At 41.7% G+C, this 25,546-nt stretch overlaps 1 protein-coding gene across 1 annotated transcript in view; it reads right to left on the bottom strand.

The window, feature by feature from the left end:
• LOC126278993 (extracellular tyrosine-protein kinase PKDCC-like) overlaps nt 1-25,292 on the bottom strand; it is a 54,830-nt gene extending 29,538 nt beyond the window's left edge. The window contains exons 1-5 of the mRNA XM_049979307.1: nt 24,020-25,292; nt 23,216-23,329; nt 22,949-23,137; nt 22,247-22,544; nt 10,917-11,093 (exon numbers count right to left, since the gene is read on the bottom strand). Coding sequence (XP_049835264.1) covers nt 10,917-11,093; nt 22,247-22,544; nt 22,949-23,137; nt 23,216-23,329; nt 24,020-24,493 — 1,252 coding nt within the window. The 5' untranslated portion in view covers nt 24,494-25,292. The remainder of the gene's footprint in view (nt 1-10,916; nt 11,094-22,246; nt 22,545-22,948; nt 23,138-23,215; nt 23,330-24,019) is intronic.
• Nucleotides 25,293-25,546: the final 254 nt, after the last annotated feature.

Below are 25,546 nucleotides of genomic sequence, written 5' to 3'. Positions count from 1 at the left end.
TAACTGTTCCAGCCACGATCCTAACTTGATCCACCACCACTACTACTCAGAATTATCCCTTACAAGCCTTCCAAGAACTACTCATGTCTGGCATTGATTCACAGGTTCTCCTCAGGTCCCTACAACATGACTAACCTGCTCTCTGCAGAATTCCAGGCTCTACTTTCCATAGAAGTTGATGACTCCATTATTATCCTCCCACCAGACAAAGGATCGACCACGGAGGTACTTGACTGACAGGAGTATGTTGGTGAAGGTCTACGACAGCTGTCTGACACACCTCTATACAGCATCTGCCATCAAGATCCCATCTTTGTGATTGAAACTGACCTGCAATCCCTCCTAAAAACGTAAAGTCCCTCACAAGGACTTAATCTCAATCTATGGATATTACCCCACCCAAGCCATGCACCACCACCCTTTAATTTTTTCCTAAGATCCACAAACCCATTCATCCTGGCCATCCTACAGCCGGGCTTCAAAGCACCCACAAATGTATATCTGCCGTAGCTGATCAATACCTGCAACCCATAGTACAAAGACTTCCCTCCTATACCAAAGATACGAACCATTTCCTAGATTGCCTGAAATCTGTGGCCGTCCCACTCTCACCACACACCAGGCTTATCAACAGTGATGCTACTTCCCTTTATAACAACATCCCCATGTACATGGTCTGTCCAACATATGACATCTTTCTTGATCACCTAAATCAACTTTATACTTACCAACAATTACTTCACCTTTGAGAGGCAGAAGTACAAACAGATCAGGAGCACGGCCATGAGAACCACGATGGCTCCTTCCTATGCCAACCTCTTCATGGATCTCTTGGAGGGAGCTTTCCTGGGATCCATAAGCCTTCAGACCCTGTTTTGGTTTAGACACATTGATGATACTTTTGCTGTATGGACACATGGTGAGGCTGAGTTGCTGGAATATCTAAATACCTTCTCCCAATTAAATTTCATATTTCTGAATCCCATGTCACTTTCCTTTATGTTGATCTCATTCTCATCTAAGGCCAGCTACACACTTCTGTCCACATCACACCCACTAACAGACAACAGTACTTACATTTTGACACTTGCCATCCTTTCCATGTCAAACATTCCCTCCCATACAGCCTTGGCACTTAAGGCAAAAACATTTGTTCAGATTCAGACTCTTTACAGCAGTACACCACCACCCTCACTTCAGCCTTCACTGGGCATCAATCTCCCAACAGCATATATCAGAAACAGATTTCTTGGACCACCACATCCAATACTGGTACTGTTGATCCCTTCTAAAAACTTCGAAGCACACCAATTGGCACTCAGTATTACCCTGGTCTTGAATGTATTAGTCAACTATTTCAATATGGCCATTAATTCCTAAAATTATGCCCCGAATGAGATCCATTCTGTCAGATTATCCACCACACCTAGAATAGCTTCTCATCACCCTCTCAATCTCCACAATATCCTTGTCAGACCCTACCCTATAACTCTTAACACTGATCATCTCCAGTGCAAGACTAGCCCTATGCACACTCCTACCACCACCTATTCTAGCTCTGTAACTGGGAAAACATATATTATCAAAGAGAGAGCCACCAGCTGTTATGTGAACATTGTTCAGCCTTTTACACTGATGTGACTACCACCCAGATATCAGTCAGGATGAATGGGCACAGGCAGAAGGTATATACAGGCAACACACAATATTCTGTTGCATAACATTCTGTACAATGTGCCTGTTTCACTACGTGCACTATCTGGGTTCTTCCCCCAGACACCAATTTCTCAGAAATCCACAGGTGTGAACTAACATTACAGCATGTCCTTGGTTCTCGCCACCTATCTGTCCTTAATTTATGTTAATGCCTTCTGTCTTGGCATTTATTCACAGTAAGTACTCCTTTCTTCACTCTATTTCAGTTTTCTACATTTTTTGTTTTCTGACTTGTCTATTTTTCACCATTTGCCATCCCACCTCTGTTACATACAATGCACTTAGCTTCGCTGTTTTTAACTTGTGCACTACATTTTATTAGTAACCTCTCTCTAGCATATTGCCTTGCCTTCCACATTTAAGCTCTCAGGTTTTAAAATCTCATCCAGTGCAGTCCCAAACAATCAGTCTTTCCTTCTCATCCCATCTGGCAAGTCTCCCGACCCGGGGTTCAGGGTGACTTCTAAACTGTACCCCTTTTCCTAAACCTCTCCAGTCCTTTCCCTTCACTCCTCGCCCTTCCCCTTGAACTCTTCCACCAGAAGACTGAACCACTGGCTCTGGTATGTACATCCAACTGGGAAAAATATATATAAAAAACAAAGATGCTGTGACTTACCAAACTAGAAAGCACTGCTAGACAGGCACAATAAAAAACACACACACAAATTTAAGCTTTCGCAGCCCGAGGTTGCTTCATCAGGAAAAGAGGGAAAGACGAAAGGATGTGGGTTTTAAAGGACAGGGTAAGGAGTCATTCCAATCCCGGGAGCGGAAAGACTTACCTTGCGGCGGGCGGGAAGAAAGGACAGGTATACACTCGCACAAACACATACATCTGCACATATGCAGACACAGGCAGAAACATGTAAAGGCAAAGAGTTTGGGCAGAGATGTCAGTTTAGGCGGAAGTACAGAGGCAAAGATGTTGAATGACAAGTGATGTACGAAGGGGGGGCAACTTGAAATTAGTGGAGGTTGAGGCCTGGTGGGTAATGGGAAGAGAGGATATATTGAAGGGCAAATTCACATCTCCAGAGTTCTGACAGGTTGGTGTCAGTGGGAAGTATCCAGATAACCTGGACGGTGGAACACTGTGCCAAGATGTGCTGGCCATGTACCAAGGCATGTTTACCCACAGGGTGATCCTCATTACCAACAAACACTGTCTGCCTTTGTCCATTCATGCAAATGGACAGTGTTGCTGGTCATTCCCACATAAAAGGCTTCACAGGGTAGGCATGTCAGTTGGTAAATCAAGTGGGTGCTTCCACACGTGGCTCTGCCTTTGATCGTGTACACCTTCTGGGTTACAGGACTGGCGCAGGTGGTGGTGGGAGGGTACATGGGACAGGTTTTACACCGGGGGCGGTTACAAAGGTAGGGAAGGTGGTTTGTGGATTTCATAGGGATGAACCAAGAGGTTACAAAGATTAGGTAGATGGTGGAAAGACACTCTTGGTGGAGTGGGAAGGATTTCATGAAGGATGGATCTCATTTTAGGGCAGGATTTGAGGAAGTCGTATCCCTGCTGGAGAACCGCATTCAGAGTCTGATCCAGTCCCGGAAAGTATCCTGTCACAAGTGGGGCACTTTTGGAGTTGTTCTGTGGGAGGTTCTGGGTTTGAGGCGATGAGGAAGTGGCTCTGGTTATTTGCTTCATTTGTTTCTGTACCAGGTTGGGAGGGTAGTCGCGGGATGCGAAAGCTGTTTTCAGGTTGTTGGTGTAATGGTTCAGGGATTCAGGACTGGAGCAGATTTGTTTGCCACGAAGACCTAAGCTGTAGGGAAGGGACCGTTTGATATGGAATGGGTAGCAGCTGTCATAATGGAGGTGCTGTTGGTTGTTGGTGGGTTTGATGTGGACGGATGTGTGAAGCTGGCCATTGGACAGATGCAGGTCAACATCGAGGAAAGTGGCATGGGATTTGGAGTGGAGTTGTTCTTCACTGTGAGTCCAGATCATGAAGATGACATCAATAAATCTGTACCAAACTTTGGGTTGGCAGGCCTGGGTAACCAAGATGGCTTCCTCTAAGCAACCCATAAATAGGTTGGTGTACGAGGGGGCCATCCTGGTACCCATGGCTGTTCCCTTTAACTGTTGGTATGTCTGGCCTTCAAAAGTGATGAAGTTGTCAGTTAGGATGAAGTTGGCTAAGGTAATGAGGAAAGATGTTTTAGGTAGGCTTGCAGGTGATCAACGCAAAGGAAGTCCTCCATCACAGCAGGGCCCTGGACATGTGGGATATTTGTGTATAAGGAAGTGGCATTAATGGTTACAAGGATGGTTTCGAGGGTAACAGATTGGGTAAGGATTCCAGGTGTTCGAGAAAGTGGTTGGTGTCTTTGATGAAGGATGGGAGACTGCATGTAATGAGTTGAAGGTGTTGATGTACATAGGCAGAGAGACATTCTGCGGGGGCTTGGTAACCAGCTACAATGGGGCGGCCCGGATGTTTGGGTTTGTGAATTTTAGGAAGTAGGTAGAAGGCAGGGGTGCGGGGTGTCTGTGGGGTCAGGAGTTTGATGGAGTCAAGTGAAAGGTTTTGTAGGGGGCCTAAGGTTCTGAGGATTCCTTGAAGCTCCGCCTGGACATCAGGAATGGGATTACCTTGGCAAACTTTGTATGTAGAGTCGTCTGAAAGCTGACACAGTCTCTCAGCCACATACTCCCGACGATCAAGTACCACGGTCGTGGAACCCTTGTCAGCCGGAAGAATGATGATGGATCGGTCAGCTTTTAGATCACGGATAGCAAGGGCTTCGGCTGTGGTGATGTTGGGAGTAGGATTAAGGTTTTTCAAGAAAGATTGAGAGGCAAGGCTGGAAGTGAGAAATTCCTGGAAGGTTTGGAGAGGGTGATTTTGAGGAAGAGGAGGTTGATCCCGCTGTGATGGAGGACGGAACTGTTCCAGGCAGGGTTCAATTTGGATAGTGTCTTGGGGAGTTGGATCATTAGAAGTAGAATTAGGATTATTTTTCTTCGTGGCAAAGTGATATTTCCAGCAGATACTACACGTGTAGGACAGTAAATCTTTGACGAAGGCTGTTTGGTTAAATCTGGGGGGATGAAGGTGAGGCCTTTGGATAGGACAGAGGTTTCGTATTGGGAGAGAGGTTTGGAGGAAAGGTTAACTACTGAATTGGAGTGTTGTGGTTCCAGATTGTGTTGACTAGAATTTTGAGGTGTTGGGGGGGGGGGGGGGGAGCTGGAAGTGGGAGATTGAGTAGATGGGAGAGACTGGGTCTGTGTGCAATGAGAGGAGGTTGAGGTTTGTTGGAAAGGTTGTGGAGGGTGAGGGAGTTGCCTTTCCGGAGGTGGGAAACCAGGAGATTGGATAGTTTTTTGAGGTGGAGGGTGGCATGCTGTTCTAATTTGCCGTTGGCCTGTAGGAGGATGCTATGAACAGCCGGTGTTGTTGTGGGAGAGGAAAGATTGAGGACTTTGATTTGGGATAGGAGTTGACAGGTGTGTTCATTGGCTGAGGTGATGTGTGGGTGAAGGATTAGGTGGGTGAGGGCTATGGATTGTTCGGTTTGGAACTGGTATAGGGACTGATGGAAAGAAGGATTACAGCCAGAGATAGGAACTTAGTGTGAGGCCTTTGGGGGTAATGCCAAATGTCAGACAAGCCTGAGTAAATAAAATATGGGAGCGTAATCTGGCTAGGGCGGAGGCATGTTTGCGGAGGGAATGTGAATAAAACTTAATGGGGTCGTTGTGGGGATGTTGTGAGGGTGACATGGTATTATAATGTGGAAAGTGTAACATGAGGCTAAAGTGAAAATAAAAATATATGGGGAGAGATAAAGGTGAACTAGAGAGCAACTGGAGTTCTCGTGTGAAAAAAGTCGAAAAGTGCTGGTTTAAGCTGATCTATGTTGATCCTGTGGTGAACTTAGGTTGGTAAACAATGATGTGTACAAAGGTTAGGTAGTTGTGTTGCCTCCAAAACATGTTAAAGGGTGGAGAAATTCGGGAAAATTTCGAAAACACCGCATGAAAATGTATTAAAAGGATTGGTTCTGTGGTGGCAGATTATGAAAATGAGGGAAAGGAACTGAAGCTGTGAAATAGTATTCACGGGAAATGTTTGTGAACTGGGAAAGATGAATTTTATAGCAGCGATAGTGTTGAAAGTGGGAAAAAATTTTTGGTTATGGTTTGGAAGTAAGTTACGTATTATTGAGTATATATAGGCAGCATAAATTGTATGGTAAATTACGCTAAGAAGGGAATGTGAATACAACGTGAAACTACTTGCACAAACAAAAAGAGAAAGTAAAAGGACAGGAAAGATCCCAAAATGCAACAGTGACAATAACAAACATAATTTTTGGGTTCAAATTAATGATATGAATATAATAGAAAGAAACATCCCATGTGGTAAAAATATTAAAAAACAAAGATGCTGTGACTCACCAATCTGATCCCGGGATTGGAACGACTCCTTACCCTCTCCCTTAAAACCCACATCCTTTCGTCTTTCCCTCTCCTTCCCTCTTTCCTGATGAAGCAACCTTGGGTTGCGAAAGCTTTAAATTTGTGTGTGTGTGTGTGTGTGGTTTTTTTTTTATGAGAAAGCGTTGTGTCCATCTACCAGCACTTACTCGTTTGGTAAGTCACAGCACACACACAGGGTGGTCCATTGAGAGTGACCGGGCCAAATATCTCACGAAATAAGCATCAAATGAAAAAAAACTACAAAGAACTAAACTCGTCTAGCTTGAAGGGGGATACCAGATGCCACTATGGTTGGCCCGTTAGATGGCGCTGCAATAGGTCAAACGGATATCAACTCCATTTTTTTTAAATAGGAACCCCTATTTTTTGTTACATATTCATGTAGTACGTAAAGAAATATGAATGTTTTAGTTGGACCACTTTTTCGCTTTGTGATAGATGGCGCTGTCATAGTCACACATGTATAAGTATGTGGTATCACGTAACATTCCGCCAGTGCGGACGGTATTTTCTTCATGGTATGTTACCCATGATAAAATAGACCGTTTATCAATTGCGGAAAAGGTTGATGTCATGTTGATGTACGGCTATTGTGATCAAAATGCCCAACGGGCGTGTGCTACGTATGCTGCTCGGTATCCTGGACGACATCATCCAAGTGTCCGGATCGTTCGCCGGATAGTTACGTTATTTAAGGAAACAGGAAGTGTTCAGCCACATGTGAAACGTCAACCATGACCTGCAACAAATGATGATGCCCAAGTAGGTGTTTTAGCTACTGTCGCGGCTAATCCACACATCAGTAGCAGACAAATTTCACGAGAATCGGGAATCTCAAAAACGTCGGTGTTGAGAATGCTACATCTACATCGATTGCAACAGGAATTGCATGGCGATGACTTTGAACATCATTTACAGTTCTGCCACTGGGCACAAGAGAAATTACAGGACAATGACAATTTTTTTGCAAGCATTCTATTTAGCGACGAAGAGTCATTCACCAACAGTGGCAACATAAACCGGCATAATATGCACTCTTGGTTAATGGAAAATCCATGATGGCTACGACAAGTGGAAGATCAGTGACCTTGGCGGGTTAATGTATGGTGCGACATTATGGGAGGAAGGGTAACTGGCCCCCATTTTATCGATGGCAATCTAAATGATGCAATGTATGCTGATTTTCTACGTAATGTTCTACCGATGTTACGACAAGATGTTTCACTGCATGACAGAATGGCAATGTACTTCCAACATGATGGATGTATGGATGTATGGATGTCCGGCACATAGCTCGCGTGCGGTTGAAGCAGTATTGAATAGCATACTTCATTACAGGTGGATTGGTCGTCGAAGCACCGTACCATGACCCGCACATTCACCGGATCTGACGTTCCGGGATTTCTTTCTGTGGGGAAAGTTGAAGGATATTTGCTATCATGATCCACTGACAACGCCTGACAACATGTTTCAGCGCATTGTCAATGCATGTGCGAACATTATGGAAGGCAAACTACTCACTGTTAAGAGGAATATCGTTACACGTATTGCCAAATGCATTGAGGTTGACAGACATAATTTCGAGCATTTATTGCATTAACATGGTATTTACAGGTAATCACGCTGTAACAGCATGCATTCTCAGAGATGATAAGTTCACAAAGGTACATGTGCCACATTGGAAAAACCGAAATAAAATGTTGAAACATACAACCTATTACCAACTGTTCGTCTAAAATTGTGAACCATATGTTTGTGACTATTACAGCGCCATCTATCACAAAGCGAAAAAAGTGGTCCAACTAAAACATTCATATTTCTTTATGCACTATGTGAATATGTAATAAAAAATGGGAGTTCCTATTTTAAAAAATGCAGTTGATATCCGTTTGACCTACGGCAGCGCCAGCTAGCAGGCCAACCATAGCACCATCTGGTTTCCCCCTTCAAGTTTCGTTCTTTGTAGTTTTTTTCGTTTGATGCTTATTTCGTGAGATATTTGGCCCAGTCATGATCAATGTATGTAGTATGTGATCTGGATTGAGGGTAAGGAAACCCTCTGTACATTCCTCCAGAACCTCAGCTGCTTCTCCCCAATTTGCTTCACCTGGTCCTACTCAACCTAACAAACCACCTACCTAGATGTTGATCTCCACCTCGAAGATGGCTACATCAGTACCTCTGTCCATATCAAACCTACTAATCACATGCAATACCCCCACTCCGACAGGTGCCACTCATTCCATACTATAAGTCTCTCACACACAGTCTAGCCACCTGTGGTCGTTGCATCTGCAGTGATGATCGTGCCACTAAAGAGGAGTTACTAAATACAGTTTTCTGTAACTCCTTCACGAAAGTAGTACTAAATATTCCAGAATTCGAAACAAGAACATCAGTTAGCATGTATGACATAAAAGTAGATGTCTTAGGTGTTGCAAAACAACTCAAATCACTTAAAGGCAAGACTCACAGTTCAGATGGTATACAATCAGGTTCCTTTCAGAGTATGCAGACACAATAGCACCTTTCTTAGCAATCATATTCAACCCCTCACTTGACGAAAGGTCTATTCCTAAAGACTGGAAAGTAGCACAGGTCACACCAATATTCAAGAAAGGAAATAGGAGTAATCCACTGAATTACAGACCCATTATCACTGACCTCAATTTGCAGTAGGATTTTTAAGCATATACTGTACTCTAACATTATGAGTCACCTTGAAGAAAATGACTTATTGATACATAACCAACACGGATTCAGAAAATATCGTTCTCTTTATTCCCATGAAGTAAAGAGTGCTGTCGACAAGGGATCTCAGATTGATTCCATATTCCTAGATTTCCAGAAGGCTTTTGATACCGTTCCTCACAAGCGACTATTAATCAAATTGCGTGCATGTGGAGTATCAGTTGCGTGACTGGATTCATGATTTCCTCTCAGAGGGATCACTATTCATAGTGATAGACGGTAAATCATCGAGTAGAACAGAAGTGATATCCAACGTTCCATAAGGTAGTGTCATAGGCGCTCTAGTGTTCCTGATTTACATACATGATCTACGTGATAATCTGAGCAGCCGCCTTAGATAGTTTGCAAATGACGCTGTAATTTACCGTCTAGTAGAATCATCAGATGATCAATTCCAATTACAAAATGATCTAGTGAGAATTTCTATATGGTACGAAAAGTGGCAATTGGCACCAAACAAAGAAAAATGCGAGGTCATCTACATGAGTACTAAAAGAAATCCGATAAATTTAGGGTATACGATAAATCGCACAAATCTAAGGGCTGTCAATTCGACTAAATACCTAGGAATTACAATTACAAGCAACTTAAATTGGAAAGACCAAATAGATAATATTGTGGAGAAGGCGGAACCAAGACTGCACTTTGTTGGCGGAACACTTAGAAGATGCGACATATCCATTGAAGAGACAGCCTACATTACACTTGCCCATCCTCTGCTGGAATATTGCTGCGTGGTATGGGATCCTTACCAGGTAGGATGGACAAAGGACATCGAAAGAGTGCAAGGAAAGGCAGCTAGCTTCGTGTTATCATGCAATAGGGGTGAAATTGTCACTGATATGATATGCAAGTTGGTGTGGCAGTCACTGAAGCAAAGGTGGTTTTCTTTGCAGCGAGATCTATTTACGAAATTTTAATCACCAACTTTCTCTTCCGATTGCGAAAATATTTTGTTGACACCCACCTATGTAGCGAGAAATGATCGTCATAATAAAATAAGAGAAATCAGAGCTCAAACAGAAAAATTTAGGTGTTCCTTTTACCCACGCGCCATTTGAGAGTGGAATGGTAGAGAAGTAGTATGAAAATGGTTCAATGAACCCTCTACCAGGCACTTAAGTGTGAAATCACCTACTCCATCACAGGGAGGACTATCTGTGAAACCAGTCCTGTAATCTGCAAGCTAAGTTGCAACCACCGTGCCGAATTCTATGTGGGCATGACCACCAACAAAATGTGGCCAAACAACAAATGGACCACCCTTTGCTTAGTACGCTGCCCAAAGCGACATCCTTCGTATAAATGACTGCTTCACAGCCTATGCCATATGGATCCTTCCCACCAACATTAGTTTTTCTGAACTGCGCAGGTGGGAACACACTCTGCAATATATCCCACATTCCCATAACCCACCAAGCCTCAACCTTTGTTAATCATTTTTCTCACCCATCCAACCCCTTCCCTATTCCCATTCCAGCACTACACAGCCCTATTCCAGCAACGCACCCAGTCTTTTTACTTCTCTCCTCCCGACTGCACCTAGTTGCCCTACCCTCTCTCCACATTGTCCTTGCGTGCTCCCCAGCCTCCTCCTTCCCCCTCGCAGTTGCCATCCCCATCATGCTCTGCTGCTGGCTTGCAATGTGGCTTCAGCTGCCAGGGGCTGCAGTCGTGTGTGTGTGTGTGTGTGTGTGTGTGTAACAAAGTTAGTGCACACTAGAGCAGAAAATACTTATGAGATAAGACAGATACCTTTTAATGCAACAATTAAGATGTTATGTTTGTTGCTGATATGAATTACAGCATTAGTAAGAAGGCATTTTATTACACTTAAGCAAATTCACTTTTGTTTCTCAACTACCTTCAGCCTTACCAATTAAATTATTAGTGTAAGCACAATACTTCACAGATACAAAAAAGTTTGGTGATAATTTCATGCAGAGGCATTTTCAATGAATGAACTGTGTTCTTTTCATACCTGTCCACGTGTACTCGTGTCCAATCACAACTGCTCGGCAACCAGCATCCTTGGCACAAATCTCTGCAGCTTCAATCTCATTCATAACTGACTTTATACAAACAACAGAGGACGATGAATGGTGGCAGTGGTAATCAAATTCCCCAGGTAGGTCCCTATCTCTCAGTTTCTCGAATCCTGTTAAGCATACACACACACACAATCTTATATAGTAAAATGAGTGGAAGACTACCATGTATTAGATCCTAATTAACTCTCCATTGCTTGCGCAGATGACACTCATCTCTTAGCTTGAGCCATCACTGTCTTTCAATTAAGCAGTGCTGCATTGTTTATGAAACATTATTATTGCTTGGAGGATGCTGGTCATCTGCGTGAGCACTACTGCTACTATCTGAAACAAACTGAATGTTACTTCACCATTTTCCTAGATTCAATCTAAATTTCATGTGTGTAATTTTAGCATATTGAAACTAATTACAGTTAATTTTCTTTTTACCGACAATGCTCACATACAAAAGTAAATATTCTCTAAAAAACACACACACATAGGGCAGAGTATAAAAGAGCTCCTGATGTATGGCTGGAATGGTTCCACGAGTTGAGTGGTGGTGATCCTGACAGTGATATTGACAGACAGAGAGCCACGATTGTGTACTGCGAAAGCAAAGAGAGCTTCACTCCAAGTTTAAATGCAGCCAAAACCTCTCAGACAAACAGAAGCTAAACGATGTCAAAGTTAGCGTAAGGAGGGCTATTGCGTGAAGCTTTCAGTGAATTCAACAGTAAAATTCTATGTACCGACTTGACAGAAAATCCTAGGAAGTTCTGGTCTTACGTGAAATCAGTAAGTGGCTCGAAACAGCATATCCAGACACTCTGAGATGATGATGGCATTGAAACAGAGGATGACACGTGAAATACTAAACACCTTTTCCAAAGCTGTTTCACAGAGGAAGACCGCACTGCAGTTCCTTCTCTAAATCCTCGCACAAAAACGAAAAAATAGCTGACATCGAAATAAGTGTCCAAGGAATAGAAAAGCAACTGGAATCACTCAAGAGAGGAAAGTCCACTGGACCTGACGGGATACCAATTCGATTCTACACAGAGTATGCGAAAGAACTTGCCCCCCTTCTAACAGCCGTGTACCGCAAGTCTCTACAGGAACGGAAGGTTCCAAATGATTGGGAAAGAGCACAGGTAGTCCCAGTCTTCAAGAAGGGTCATCGAGCAGACGCGCAAAACTATAGACCTATATTTCTGACGTTGATCCGTTGTAGAATTTTAGAACATGTTTTTTGCTCGCGTATCATGTCATTTTTGGAAACCCAGAATCTACTCTGTAGGAATCAACATGGATTCCAGAAACAGTGATCGTGTGAGACCCAACTCGCTTTATTTGTTGATGAGACACAGAAAATATTAGATACAGGCTCCCAGGTAGATGCTATTTTCCTTGACTTCCGGAAGGCGTTCAATACAGTTCCGCACTGTCGCCTGATAAAGTAAGAGCCTACGGAATATCAGACCAGCTGTGTGGCTGGATTGAAGAGTTTTCAGCAAACAGAACATAGCATGTTGTTATCAATGGAGAGACTTCTACAGACATTAAAGTAACCTCTGGTGTGCCACAGGGGAGTGTTATGGGACCATTGCTTTTCACAATATATATAAATGACCTAGTAGATAGTGTCGGAAATTCCATGCGGCTTTTCGGGGATGATGCTCTAGTATACAGAGAAGTTGCAGCATTAGAAAATTGTAGCGAAATGCAGGAAGATCTGCAGTGGATAGGCACTCGGTGTAGGGAGTGGCAACTGACCCTTGACATAGACAAATGTAATGTATTGCGAATACATAGAAAGAAGGGTTCTTTATTGTATGATTATATGTTAGCGGAAAAAACACTGCTACTAGTTACTTCTGTAAAATATCTGGGAGTATGCGTGCAGAACGATTTGAAGTGGAATGATCATATAAAATTAATTGTTGGTAAGGCGGGTACCAGGTTGAGATTTATTGGGAGAGTCCTTAGAAAATGTAGTCCATCAACAAAGGAGGTGGCTTACAAAACACTCGTTCGACCTATACTTGAGTATTGCTCATCAGTGTGGGATCCGTACCAGATAGGGTTGATGGAGGAGACAGAGAAGATCCGAAGAAGAGCGGCGCGTTTCATCACAGGGTTATTTGGTAACCATGATAGCATTACGGAGATGTTTAACAAACTCAAGTGGCAGACTCTGCAAGAGAGGCGCTCTGCTTCGCAGTGTAGCTTGCTCGCCAGGTTTCGGGACGGTGCGTTTCTGGATGAGGTATCGAATATATTGCTTCCTCCTACTTATACCTCCCGAGGACATCACAAATGTAAAATTAGAGAGATTAGAGCGCGCTCAGAGGCTTTCAGACAGTCGTTATTCCCGCGAACCATACACGACTGGAACAGGAAAGGGAGGTAATGACAGTGGCACGTGAAGCGCCCTCCGCCACATACCGTTGGGTGGCTTGCGGAGTATAAATGTAGATGCAGATAGTGGTCATGATTCAGGATCAGAACAAGAAGTGCCAGAAAATGATGAATATGAATCATAGGAAGAAGTAATTCAAGGGGTTGTGTTTCTTTTAAGAAAAGATGGAATAATGGTCGAAGGGATTTCACTCTAAAACCTGACTTTTGTCCCCACTTGAGGAGCACATTTTCAAGGGGGATCATAGCTTTGTTGAATGTCTGATTCACACCCTGGCTCACTATCTCTATGGCCTCTCTGTACAGTCTTTCGTGGTATCCAGCTGTGCCTGCCACTACTCGAGTATGGTAAAAATTAATGTGGTGGTCTCCTGACTGTAAAGCATGTTCCGCAACAGCTGGTTTGTCAATTTCTCCTCTTCGACACTTGCCCTCGTGCTCTTTGAGGCATTTTTTGACAGTTCTTTTTGTAGTATCCATATACATCTTCCCACGACACAGAGAAATCCTATAAATTCCAGCTTTTCCCAGTGGTTGGCGAGCATCCTTGGCCAGTTTTAGGCGATCTTTTATCTTCTATGTGGGTTTGTAAATTACAGCAATGTTCTGCTTTCTCAAGATTTTTCCTATGCTGTCAGTCACGTCCTTTATGAATGACAGGAAAACTTATGATGACACTGGTGCTTGAGCATCACTATGTCGTCAGGTAACAAATGCCCGGATAAATTGATAATGGTGCAGGAAGCATCTAAATGATGAATGCTCTTATTAGGTTTGCAAGTTATCTGACAACAAGAGATTTGAGCTTGCAAACATGGAAATTTTGACATTAGCCCACGAGTTTTGCCCATGGAAGAAATAACAACCAGTGCAGAAGCAGGCATTCATAATGTGGACAAAGTTACGGCTGAAGAAAACCATATAGAAGCTGTAAGAGTATTCTCTCGCACAAAGCCTCCAAAAAGTAATTTAACTGTGGGTGAGAGGATGCCTTAAAATGCCTGAACACATTCTCCCCACTGACAAGGGAAATGCAACAGTTGTTTTGAATGTGACTGACTATTATAGTAAGACTAACAACTACTTATTAGATCCGCAAATATAAAGGAAACTAAGTAAAGATCTCACTGACAAAGATTAAGAACTGTTACGCAGTTGATAAGGAAGTTCTCTATTGGCCCACAAATTCAGGAAAGTCTGTTCAATTCAGTTGCACTACTACCAAGACCTTATGAATTGCTGAAGGTGTACAAAGAAATGTTCCTCTAAGGATTATAGTGAATGCCGTTGGTTCGTCCACCTATTCAATTTCCAAGTTCTTGGCAACTTTATTACAAATTATTACAACCGTATGTGGGCCAATTGGATTAGTATATCAAGAATTCAGCACATTTTACAGTAAATTAAATGGCATAGTGGTACAGCCGGAGGACGTATTAGTTAATTTTTATGTGGTGTTGCTGTTCGCTATGGTTCCACTTAATGAAATGTTGCAACAGCTGAATCGGATTTTCCCTCCAGATGTTGCAGAACTGTTTAAATATTGCCTCACAACCACATATTTCAAATGGAATGAAGAGTTCTGTGAACAGAAGGATGGTGTTGCTATGGGGAGCTCCTTAAACCCAGTTATAGCAAATTTATTTATGGAAAAATTCGAGGAGCAGGAATTGCGAACTGAGAACAAGAAACTGAATATTTGGTTCTCTTGCTTGGCTGATACATTTGTCTAGTGGTGGCACGGCAGGCAGGAATTGGATCATTTTCACAAGCATTTGAACAGGATCAATCCAAAGATTTAGTTTATCAAGGAGGAGGAGGAGACAGATGGAAGATTAAATTTTCTTGATGTACTAGTTTTCAAGTAAGAAGATGGTAGCTTGGGCCACACAGTTTACCAAAAACTCATGCATGCAGACCGCTACCTACACCGGGATTCAAACCACCACTCGCAACAAAAGTGAGGCATCATAAAAACGTTGGTGGATAGAGCAAAGAAAACCTGTGACTCAGAGCTGCTTGATGCAGAATTGAAACATCTCACCACCGCATTGCTCATTAATAGTTATTTGTTCACTGAGGTGAAAAGGGCGTTAAGACCACCATGTAGAAATCTTAGTGATGCTCAAAAGTGCTGGTGAAATGAAAACTTTTCCTGCCATTCATTAAGGACGTGACTGACTGCATTGGAAAAATTTGGTGGAAGCGGAACATCACAGTAATTTACAGACACACATGGAAGATACAAGATCTCACACTTGAGATATCTGAGGCTTGATAGTATCCTTGGAGGTGTTCACAGAGAGAATGACAAGTTGGCTGCTTTCAGAGAGGTACTCTAGTTGTTTATGAACAACTGCCAAAATATTTATCACCTAGTTTATACATTACTGCATTTCTGTATTAAGTGTATTACATTTACATTTAAATAAAACATTTCTAAAATCATTCATATATACACTCCTGGAAATTGAAATAAGAACACCGTGAATTCATTGTCCCAGGAAGGGGAAACTTTATTGACACGTTCCTGGGGCCAGATACATCACGCGATCACACTGACAGAACCACAGGCACATAGACACAGGCAACAGAGCATGCACAATGTCGGCACTAGTACAGTGTATATCCACCTTTCGCAGCAATGCAGGCTGCTATTCTCCCATAGATACGATCGCAGAGATGCTGGATGTAGTCCTGTGGAACGGCTTGCCATGCCATTTCCACCTGGCGCCTCAGTTCGACCAGCGTTCGTGCTGGACGTGCAGACCGCGTGAGACGACGCTTCATCCAGTCCCAAACATGCTCAATGCAGGACAGATCGGAGATCTTGCTGGCCAGGGTAGTTGACTTACACCTTCTAGAGCACATTGGGTGGCACGGGATACATGCGGAAATGCATTGTCCTGTTGGAACAGCAAATTCCCTTGCCGGTCTAGGAATGGTAGAACGATGGGTTCGATGACGGTTTGGATGTACCGTGCACTATTCAGTGTCCCCTCGACGATCACCAGAGGTGTACGGCCAGTGTAGGAGATCGCTCCCCACACCATGATGCCGGGTGTTGGCCCTGTGTGCCTCGGTCGTATGCAGTCCTGATTGTGGCGCTCACCTGCACGGCGCCAAACACGCATACGACCATCATTGGCACCAAGGCATAAGCGACTCTCATCGCTGAAGACGACACGTCTCCATTCGTCCCTCCAATCACGCCTGTCGCAACACCACTGGAGGCGGGCTGCACGATGTTGGGGCGTGAGCGGAAGACGGCCTAACGGTGTGCGGGACCGTAGCCCAGCTTCATGGAGACGGTTGCGAATGGTCCTCGCCGATACCCCAGGAGCAACAGTGTCCCTAATTTGCTGGGAAGTGGTGGTGCGGTCCCCTACGGCACTGCGTAGGATCCTACGGTCTTGGCGTGCATCCGTGCGTCGCTGCGGTCCGGTCCCAGGTCGACGGGCACGTGCACCTTCCGCCGACCACTGGCGACAACATCGATGTACTGTGGAGACCTCAGGCCCACGTGTTGAGCAATTCGGCGGTACGTCCACCCGGCCTCCCGCATGCCCACTATACGCCCTCGCTCAAAGTCCGTCAACTGCACATACGGTTCACGTCCACGCTGTCGCGGCATGCTACCAGTGTTAAAGACTGCGATGGCAAACTGGCTGACACTGACGGCGGCGGTGCACAAATGCTGCGCAGCTAGCGCCATTCAACGGCCAACACTGCGGTTCCTGGTGTGTCCACTGTGCCGTGCGTGTGATCATTGCTTGTACAGCCCTCTCGCAGTGTCCGGAGCAAGTATGGTGGGTCTGACACACCCGTGTCAATGTGTTCTTTTTTCCATTTCCAGGAGTGTACATTCAATACACTATTTTGTGTTGTGGATGACACCTTCATGAGTACAAGAAGCAGAGTGTTAAAAATAACTTTGTGATTGATGTTTTAAAGAGCCTAAGAAAATGGGCTGCCAATAAGCCAATCACGGTTCTTTCTTGTACTGTGTTGCTTGTTCTGGAAATACACAAAGAACCTTGTCAGGTTTGACAGACAGAGATAGAGGGGAGATGTCATCTGTTGCGCCTCCCCAAAAAAATTCTTTTGTGTAAACAAGCCAAAGCTGCAGCACAAAGCTAAAGTTTGGCTGAGTTTATGACTGCCAGAAACCTCTGGCAATGAGAAATACATAACATAAGGAATGTCCGAAATGAGCATCTATATAATATGCTTTCACAAAATATTATTTCTTCTGACTCATAATGTATGTCATAGCTACTGACCAGCTGCGCACATGATGCATATGTATTTAATAGTTGGCAGCCTTTCGAGCCAATACCCTTCCCCTCATATCCCTTTGCCCTTACATTTGACCAACCAGTCATGACATTTGTCTTTTGAAGTTGCCTGTTTCAGCACCTACAAAGCAGAAAAATGTTGTTTGTGACTCAACACTAAAAGATAAACATAGACTCTCCAAACTTGCTTCAATAGTTTGACAGCATATGCCAAAGAGCGCATTAGCAGTCCACTTCTTCCAACTTCTTTGTTTTACAGTTGAAGAGGTGCGGCCTGGCAGCTAAAATTTTAGAAATTGATCACTGCTGCAGCCAATTATTGATAAGAAATTATCCTCGTCTGTTCTTTATTATTCATAGTCATTATAATACTTTGAAGATACATAATTTAACACAATTTAGTGAGCTTTCAGTAAAATATGTCACAAGTGTTTTTAATTTGGTGCACTTTAGGTCACAAATTGTTTCATATGAAATGTGGGTAACTTATTAGAATGGTCTTTGAACGTCTCAGAAGGCATAGCGCACACCCATCCATATGAAATTCATGGATATGTTTTTGTTTGTCTTACATATATGGTTTATCACAGCAGTGACAGCAACAAATTAAATTTACATTGCATTGGAAGTAGTTTTCAGTTTATTAAATTTATTCACAGTTGCAAAGTTTTTCTGATATAAGCTGGATCAGACACGAAAATTTATTTTATACAGTCGCCTTAACCACTTCAATTTTCCAAACATGCTTCCAGGACCAAAACAAACTTTTTCATGTCATACTGTCTATGAGCCCATTGCTTGCAATTTTATGTGAAGTCTCGGTCCTGGACACATGCTCAGATAGCTGTAGTGGTTAAGATGACCGTCTGCTACATGCAAGAAATCTGGGTTCGAGTCCCAGTCAGGCACAAATTTTCATGTGTCACCAACACACACTATTTGCATACCTGATACAGCTAATGTCAGACTCCACAGCTGTGAATAAATTTCATATTCAGTCAGATGAAATATTATGACCAACTTCTCTTACTTCAGACATTGTCAGAAACAATGTTTTCATGTTGTTGATGGATGGAAGACAAATCACAGCAAATCCCATTGCATACTTTTCTAGAGTAAGAGACACCAATGTCATAATGCCCCTATCATCGCTAATTATGAGATTTAAAAACAAGGCTTTTTGGAAAATAAGGATTTTGCTATATGTTAATATGTTTTTCTTCTTGAGATATATAAGTAACCAAACAATGACATTTTTTCTAAATTATTTTGACAGCTTGTGGAAAGAATACAATGGTATAGCAGTTCTCAATATTTACAGTCAGACTTTAATGGAAGGCTGTCCCCATACAAAATAGTAGTGTACTGACTCCTCCAATGGGGTACATTGGTGGGGTTTGTAGAAAATTGTATAATGTTGCTCAAATCTAAGAAAACCACTTCCTACTATGAAGAAATGAACATGAACACAAATCAGTGGTTGTTCAAGTACTCAATATTGCAAAGTTTAACTAACCTTTAATAATTTTAATGACTAAAATTGGCTAAGTCTCATAATTCAATGAGCCTTCACAAGGTGCATCAAGTTACTCCCACAACATGGGACATCATTTACTTACTTTTTGAAAACTAAGCAATCCCATGCCACACAACTACACAAAGGGAATATTATTTGATCCAAACAAACCACACTTGCTCCTGTAGACGAACTCTGTCATAGGATAATGAGACTGCGACAATATTATGACCTTTTACTTGCATAGAATTTAAATGGATTCACCCCAAAGACTATCAGACAAAGAAAAATAAAAATTTTATAAAGTGCAATAAAAATGTGTATTGGCAAAAGTAGAACTGATGATAAATGACAAAATGAGACTTGTCACTGCGGTGGAAATGTCATGAAACTAACAAAATGTGCGACAATAACTAACTGACAGGAAATAATATCACAAAAAGTGATTGTGGAAAATACCTCTGTAAGAACCAGTGTCACCGCTGACAGAAGGTGCAAGTAAATCATGACAAACATACTTTAGGCCGGTCGGTGATGTGAATGTATGGAAGGAGGGACACAATATTGGGTGAAGCAGGATTCAAGTACCTGCCATGAATCAGAAGCAAAATACACACACACATTTTTTGGTGATACCGATAATGTCTTATTTGGCAGCAATCTCTGCAATACTATGAACTACCATTTTTGCAAAAACTTTGCAGCTTTTGTCATGCATACCTGCACATGTGGGTTCTGAGGAAACCTATTTCATCAATGTCCTATGTGATTTTATTTTGAAAGGTGTTAAAGTACACGAATCATTATGTGTGGACAACATACTTGCAGAAATAGCATGCTACATTAGGTGTTTTATGAAAAACTGAAGCATCAGAATTAAAGCAGCCACTCATTCATTGAAACAAACTGCAGATGTATACACACCACACTGAATAAATGTTGCAGAGTGACAATGTGAATAAAGTATTGTCAAACAGTAGAGCCTGGCAACATTTCTTTGTTGCAAATGCAGGGCTTTATTCTGTGTTCACTTCTTTTTGAATAACAGAAAAACTAACTTAGGATACCCAGTCAAAATGGACAGAAAGAAATCAAAAACATGTAAACACAAGGACAGCTAAAGTTTGCCATTCTTTTCGTGACAAAAAATGGTAACACTACAGCCGTCCTTATGATTTTAACTTATTTTGTTGCTACCAGTTTCAACACTTCATTGCATCAATCTTCAAGCTGTCTGTGATGCGGTGAAGGTTGATACGATCCCCACGCATAACCCTCAGTTACCAGCATTACTGTATACACAGTTAATGTGTCGGTACGCCAACCATCAAAATGGCAGTGGAGTGATGTTAGGTTTCACTGTTGTGACATTAAAAAAAAGTTTGTGATGACTACAGGAGGACATATTTTAATGGAAGAGGAAACTACAAATATAATAAAAGCAGTCTGCATTGAGTTGAATGAAGTGTCAGCATAATCATCCAAGAGAAACAACAAGTAATGAATCAACCTACACACCTGTGTAAAATAGCAATATCACTGTGCAACGTAATTTTATTGATACTGCCAACAAACTGTTATTAGGATCAAGATAAGATATTTAGTTTATATTTTATATATATTTTTGTTTATATTTATATTTAGTTTATGACTGTGTGACAGTGCTTCCACTTTTAAGAGTTCTACAGCATATGCTTTTACTACCTCTACTCCCTGTCTCTCAGGCATATATAAGACAGTGCTGCCACCCTGGCCATGTAACCAGTTCACTTAGTTGGGTAATACATATTAATCATTTTCCTAAATTCTGACAGAACTTCTACTGATCAAACAAAAGGTAGGGAAACTGATTCCCAATGTGAGTGCAGCAACACGCATTAGTGATACGGGCTGTTTTAACGAACTTCAGTTTTGTTCAAATCTTATGGGTAATTTGTTACTCCATGACATTTGTTACACATGACTGAACACCCTTCTAATAGCAGTTACCCATCTTTAAATGTGTTGTTAATACATTGCCATATCAGCTGCAATCTACTGACTGAATGAGTAAATGACATGCATCACACCAGGTCACAACACAGATATATCTCAATCGCGAAGTTATTTTATTTGAGCTATACTTAATTTAAGACTAGTTACATTACTATTGAAGTAACTGAAATGGTATGGATATTGTTTGACCATTAACTGTATCACTATGCTATGACAACATTTAACAAAGCTTATCAATAGAGATAGTGGATGAGCAGTTTACTACAGAAGTGCTTTTGTTCTCTGCTGAAAGCTAAACATGGCAGAGCTGCTGCACAGGCACACACAGAATGACATTCAGTACTGATTTGAATGGTGGAGAAATAAATCCAGACACATGTAATGCAAATTGGCCAAGTCAGACAGAAACAAGAAATAATTAACCATACTTGGTGAGTTCATAAATTTCCAAAATCAATCTTTTCTTTTGCACCAGAACTCTTAAGACGATATTTTCCAGCAGAGTGAAAGAAAACAGCTTACCCATAGCAATTGAGTAGGTCGCTCTTGATTACACAAGTCACAGCTTAAGAACACGGTTAAAGTTAAAAAACAACCATAGTGTAACACAACACAAAAAATTGTTCCTCTGTAACACAAGTGGTCTCACTTCTTTTGTGTTGTGGAAGAGTACACAAAAAATAGCATTTTACCAATGGGGGATATCATTCACACCTATTTGAATATACAAAGAGAAATATATTTGAAGTAAGCCTACATAATATTAAAATAAAGGCTGAAAGTGAAAACTTCTTTATGTGCATTTGCAGTCAGTTTTAATAAACAGAAGTGTATGCACAAGTGAAGACAAACATGAGGAGGAGGTGGTCATCACACTGCTGTCAGCATGTAGTGATGGTGTTTGTATTTTCAATGGTGAGATTATGGACATCAGACAAACAACATCTGCAACTAAAGTACTGGTCTTATAAGTGTTTACCACTGTTAGATACATTTATCTCTTCATTTCAAAAAGCATGACTAATTTTATACGATGTTGCGTAATACTAACCTAGAGAATCCAACGATGGTGGCTGTGGTATGTGTCGTTGCAAATATTCACCAGAGGCAAATTTGTGAACCAAATGTTGTGTTGCAGATAATATATGAGCAGTTTCCCATGTACCAGGTTCCTTATAAGCTCTTAATAACTCTTGGACTTGAGGCTCTAGTGAAGCTGGAGCACTCAGAGGCAAAAATAAACTTATGAAATGTTGACCTGCACGCAACACATTAAGACGTTCATTGTAGCCTACACAGTGTGAGTTGTGGCAGTTCAGGTGAATCTCTCTGGTTCCATTATGCCCTCCCTGCAACACACAACACGCACAAGACTGAGGACTACTAGAAAAATCTACAAAGGAATTCAGATATTGTGTGTTAGGTCTCACACAGAAGCATCCTGTATAAGTAGCCAACAAAAATGCCAGAGCAACTGTAAGTTTACGTAAAACCTGAAAGTTAAAACATTACCACTTACTCAAATTTTCATCATCATTTGGTTATCTTAATATTTTTTGGGATCTTAAAGATGGAAGACATTCCATAACCCATACTGAATGGGTTAATTTGGTAAAATCTATACAAATAACTTAATGCCAAATCACCTCTTACTTATGTTACAATTATAAGACATTTTACTGGAGTAGTCTATCATAAAAGTGGGATAAATTTAAGGAGAGTCAACACATTCTTCACATTTCACTATTCATACCTCTGCTTGTATAATACAGTCATCATCTGTTGCACATTCTGGTTCCCCAACTCCAATATCATCAACATCAGATAACTTCAGTGTTCCTCCAACCAAAACAAACTGCTGTCTTCTAAAGTCATTCATTGACAAAGAACCAAGGGGGGAAGTTGCAAGGTGATGTAGAATGTGGGCTATCCCAAGAGCTAACTGTAATATTAAGAATGTTTGCTTAGACATGCTATGAAAGACAAACTACGATCATGTTTATAATAATGTGATACATACTCGCAGCCTGTCTTCCCATGACAACTGAAGTAAGCGGACTGTATCCAGCGGTTCGCCAAGTTCTGTTACAATGGCGACAGGACCAACAGTTTCAGGAACACATGAGCCAATAACCTGTAAAAAAAAATTCAGCAGTTAGAGTACTTTTGTATACAGTGGATTTCACTGTACTAGGTCCATTTTACACTTAGAACAATGGAACATTAAATGCTCTGAATGGCACATATTTTATGTACGGTACCTATCAACTCACCAGCAAAATATTTCAACAACACAAAACGACAACACTGTTTAATGACTGCTGTCTCACTTTCTATAGCTACACAACTGTCCATTTTTTCCCCTCAACTGACTACAGTATCACTCCCACTGTCTGTTTCATAACTGACTAAAGAAGCTTGCACAAAACATGCAGGTGGACTACATTTACATTATAATACTTTATACCCTGGCGTACAAATGATGAGTAAATAGTAGCTTATCTACAAGGAAAAATAGCATGTTGTTCTGCATAGCCACCAGATTTGTAAGTTGACAAGTATTAGGGCCTACCTTCATTTATGGGCCAATGTCTTTGGAGTGATTTAGTTTGGGCAAAGCTTAGGTAAAAATATTTTTACACCACAAATTATTTAAATTACATTAGTGATTTACGGAAGAAACACTACATACTAGAAGAAAGCTGATTCTACACAGCAAGCAGCTTGCTTTCTGAACTCATGTTACATGTAAATAAAACGTGTATTAAAAATTGTTTACGCATAAGCGCTCATTGGAAGATGATTAAAATCAATTATTACTTACGGTCACAACATTGTCATGGGCAAGCTCCGTTAAAAGCACTATTTCTTTCAAAATTTTTGCTGCTGCTCTGCGATAGCACACTGACATTGAAGCATCACATTCTCTCATGTCTTTTCCATTCAAGTTTACAGTTTTTACAGCTACATTCTGACCTCTAAAGGTACCCTTATAAACAGCTTTTGTCCACCCTGCTGCTACGAACTCTAGGTCAGTCAGTTCTCTCAAGGAGAGGCAACCAAATAAGTGTCTTTCTGCAGCAACTGGCCATCTCAAGCCACTCTCGTTACTATACCATCCCTCTACCTCCCACAAGTAGCTATCATCATAGTTTGAGGGCTTCGTTGCAACACGTCTGCTGTAGCGAAGCTGCAGAAGCAAAACACCAGCTACAGCAAACAAAATTGCGTAAACGGTGATGAGTAAACATAAGCTCGAACACCGTGGAAACACGATGCCAGCGCGATACAGTGACATGGCAAGGTGATTATCATGTCAAGTACTTAATTCTTTCGTGCACAGAGCTGAAGCACATTGTTGTGTCGTATACAAACGGCCTCAATTCATTATATGTCATATTAATAACAAATTTGCCGATATGATGCTCTATGCGAGAAAAATGGACGCAGTCCAAATCTCTGCTTTTCGGATAGTATCGTATTATTGTTCTTCATTCGTCACTGAAAGTTCGTATCTCTGAATATCTGGCAGTCTACAAACGACAGAAACACTGAAAGGGCCCAGGCTAGGCTCAAAATCATCGTCTGCTAGTTTCGCACCTTCTATGTTAACGTGAAGCAAAGAGCTGTCAATACTGCGAACTTCGCGGTATTACAGCAAAGCAAAGGATAACTGTTCACACTTCTTCCGACGCTTAACACAGAAGCTTCGTGAAATAATTTTATCACGCTCACAACAGTCGCCCGGCACTGCATTCTGCACTGTCAGTGTATACTACCGTTTCGTCCAAAATACCCCTCGCCGACCTACTCCTCCCATTGCTCCAACTAAACTAATACACGAAAATGGCAGAGCTGTGACAGAGGGCAGCAGGAGTCTTGCAGGTGTACCAACGCAACCGAATATTGACATCCGTTACCTGTTATACAGTACTTCTGAAAGCTCACATAAAAAATCACATGTAAATTAAAATTATACGACTGAATCAATAGATTTATTACTATATCAATATATAATTTGAAAACAGGTAATACATCGAATTCGACGTTGTTACGCGTAATGTTGCTTCCCTGCAAAATGGAACTACTGTGGGAATGCCTGGTTTGAGACATGCGCAGAAGTCTCAGTTACTCGTTGGTGGCGTGGATCGAATAGATCATGACTCTATGGCGATGAGCACAACATTGTAACCTCCTTGCAGGCACTGTTTGTTACTTGCGTGTTCCCTAGGCCATATTCACGACAATAGAATGGCTTATGCCAACTGAATAAACATGCAACATATATCCTTTTTTTGTAAGCCATGGAAAAATATTTATATGGCTACGTGCAGCTCAGTTTTATTTCTGT

Source organism: Schistocerca gregaria, chromosome 6 (genome assembly GCF_023897955.1).
Source record: "Schistocerca gregaria isolate iqSchGreg1 chromosome 6, iqSchGreg1.2, whole genome shotgun sequence".
Lineage (NCBI taxonomy): Eukaryota > Metazoa > Arthropoda > Insecta > Orthoptera > Acrididae > Schistocerca > Schistocerca gregaria.
This window is presented reverse-complemented; position numbering and strand designations above follow the sequence as displayed.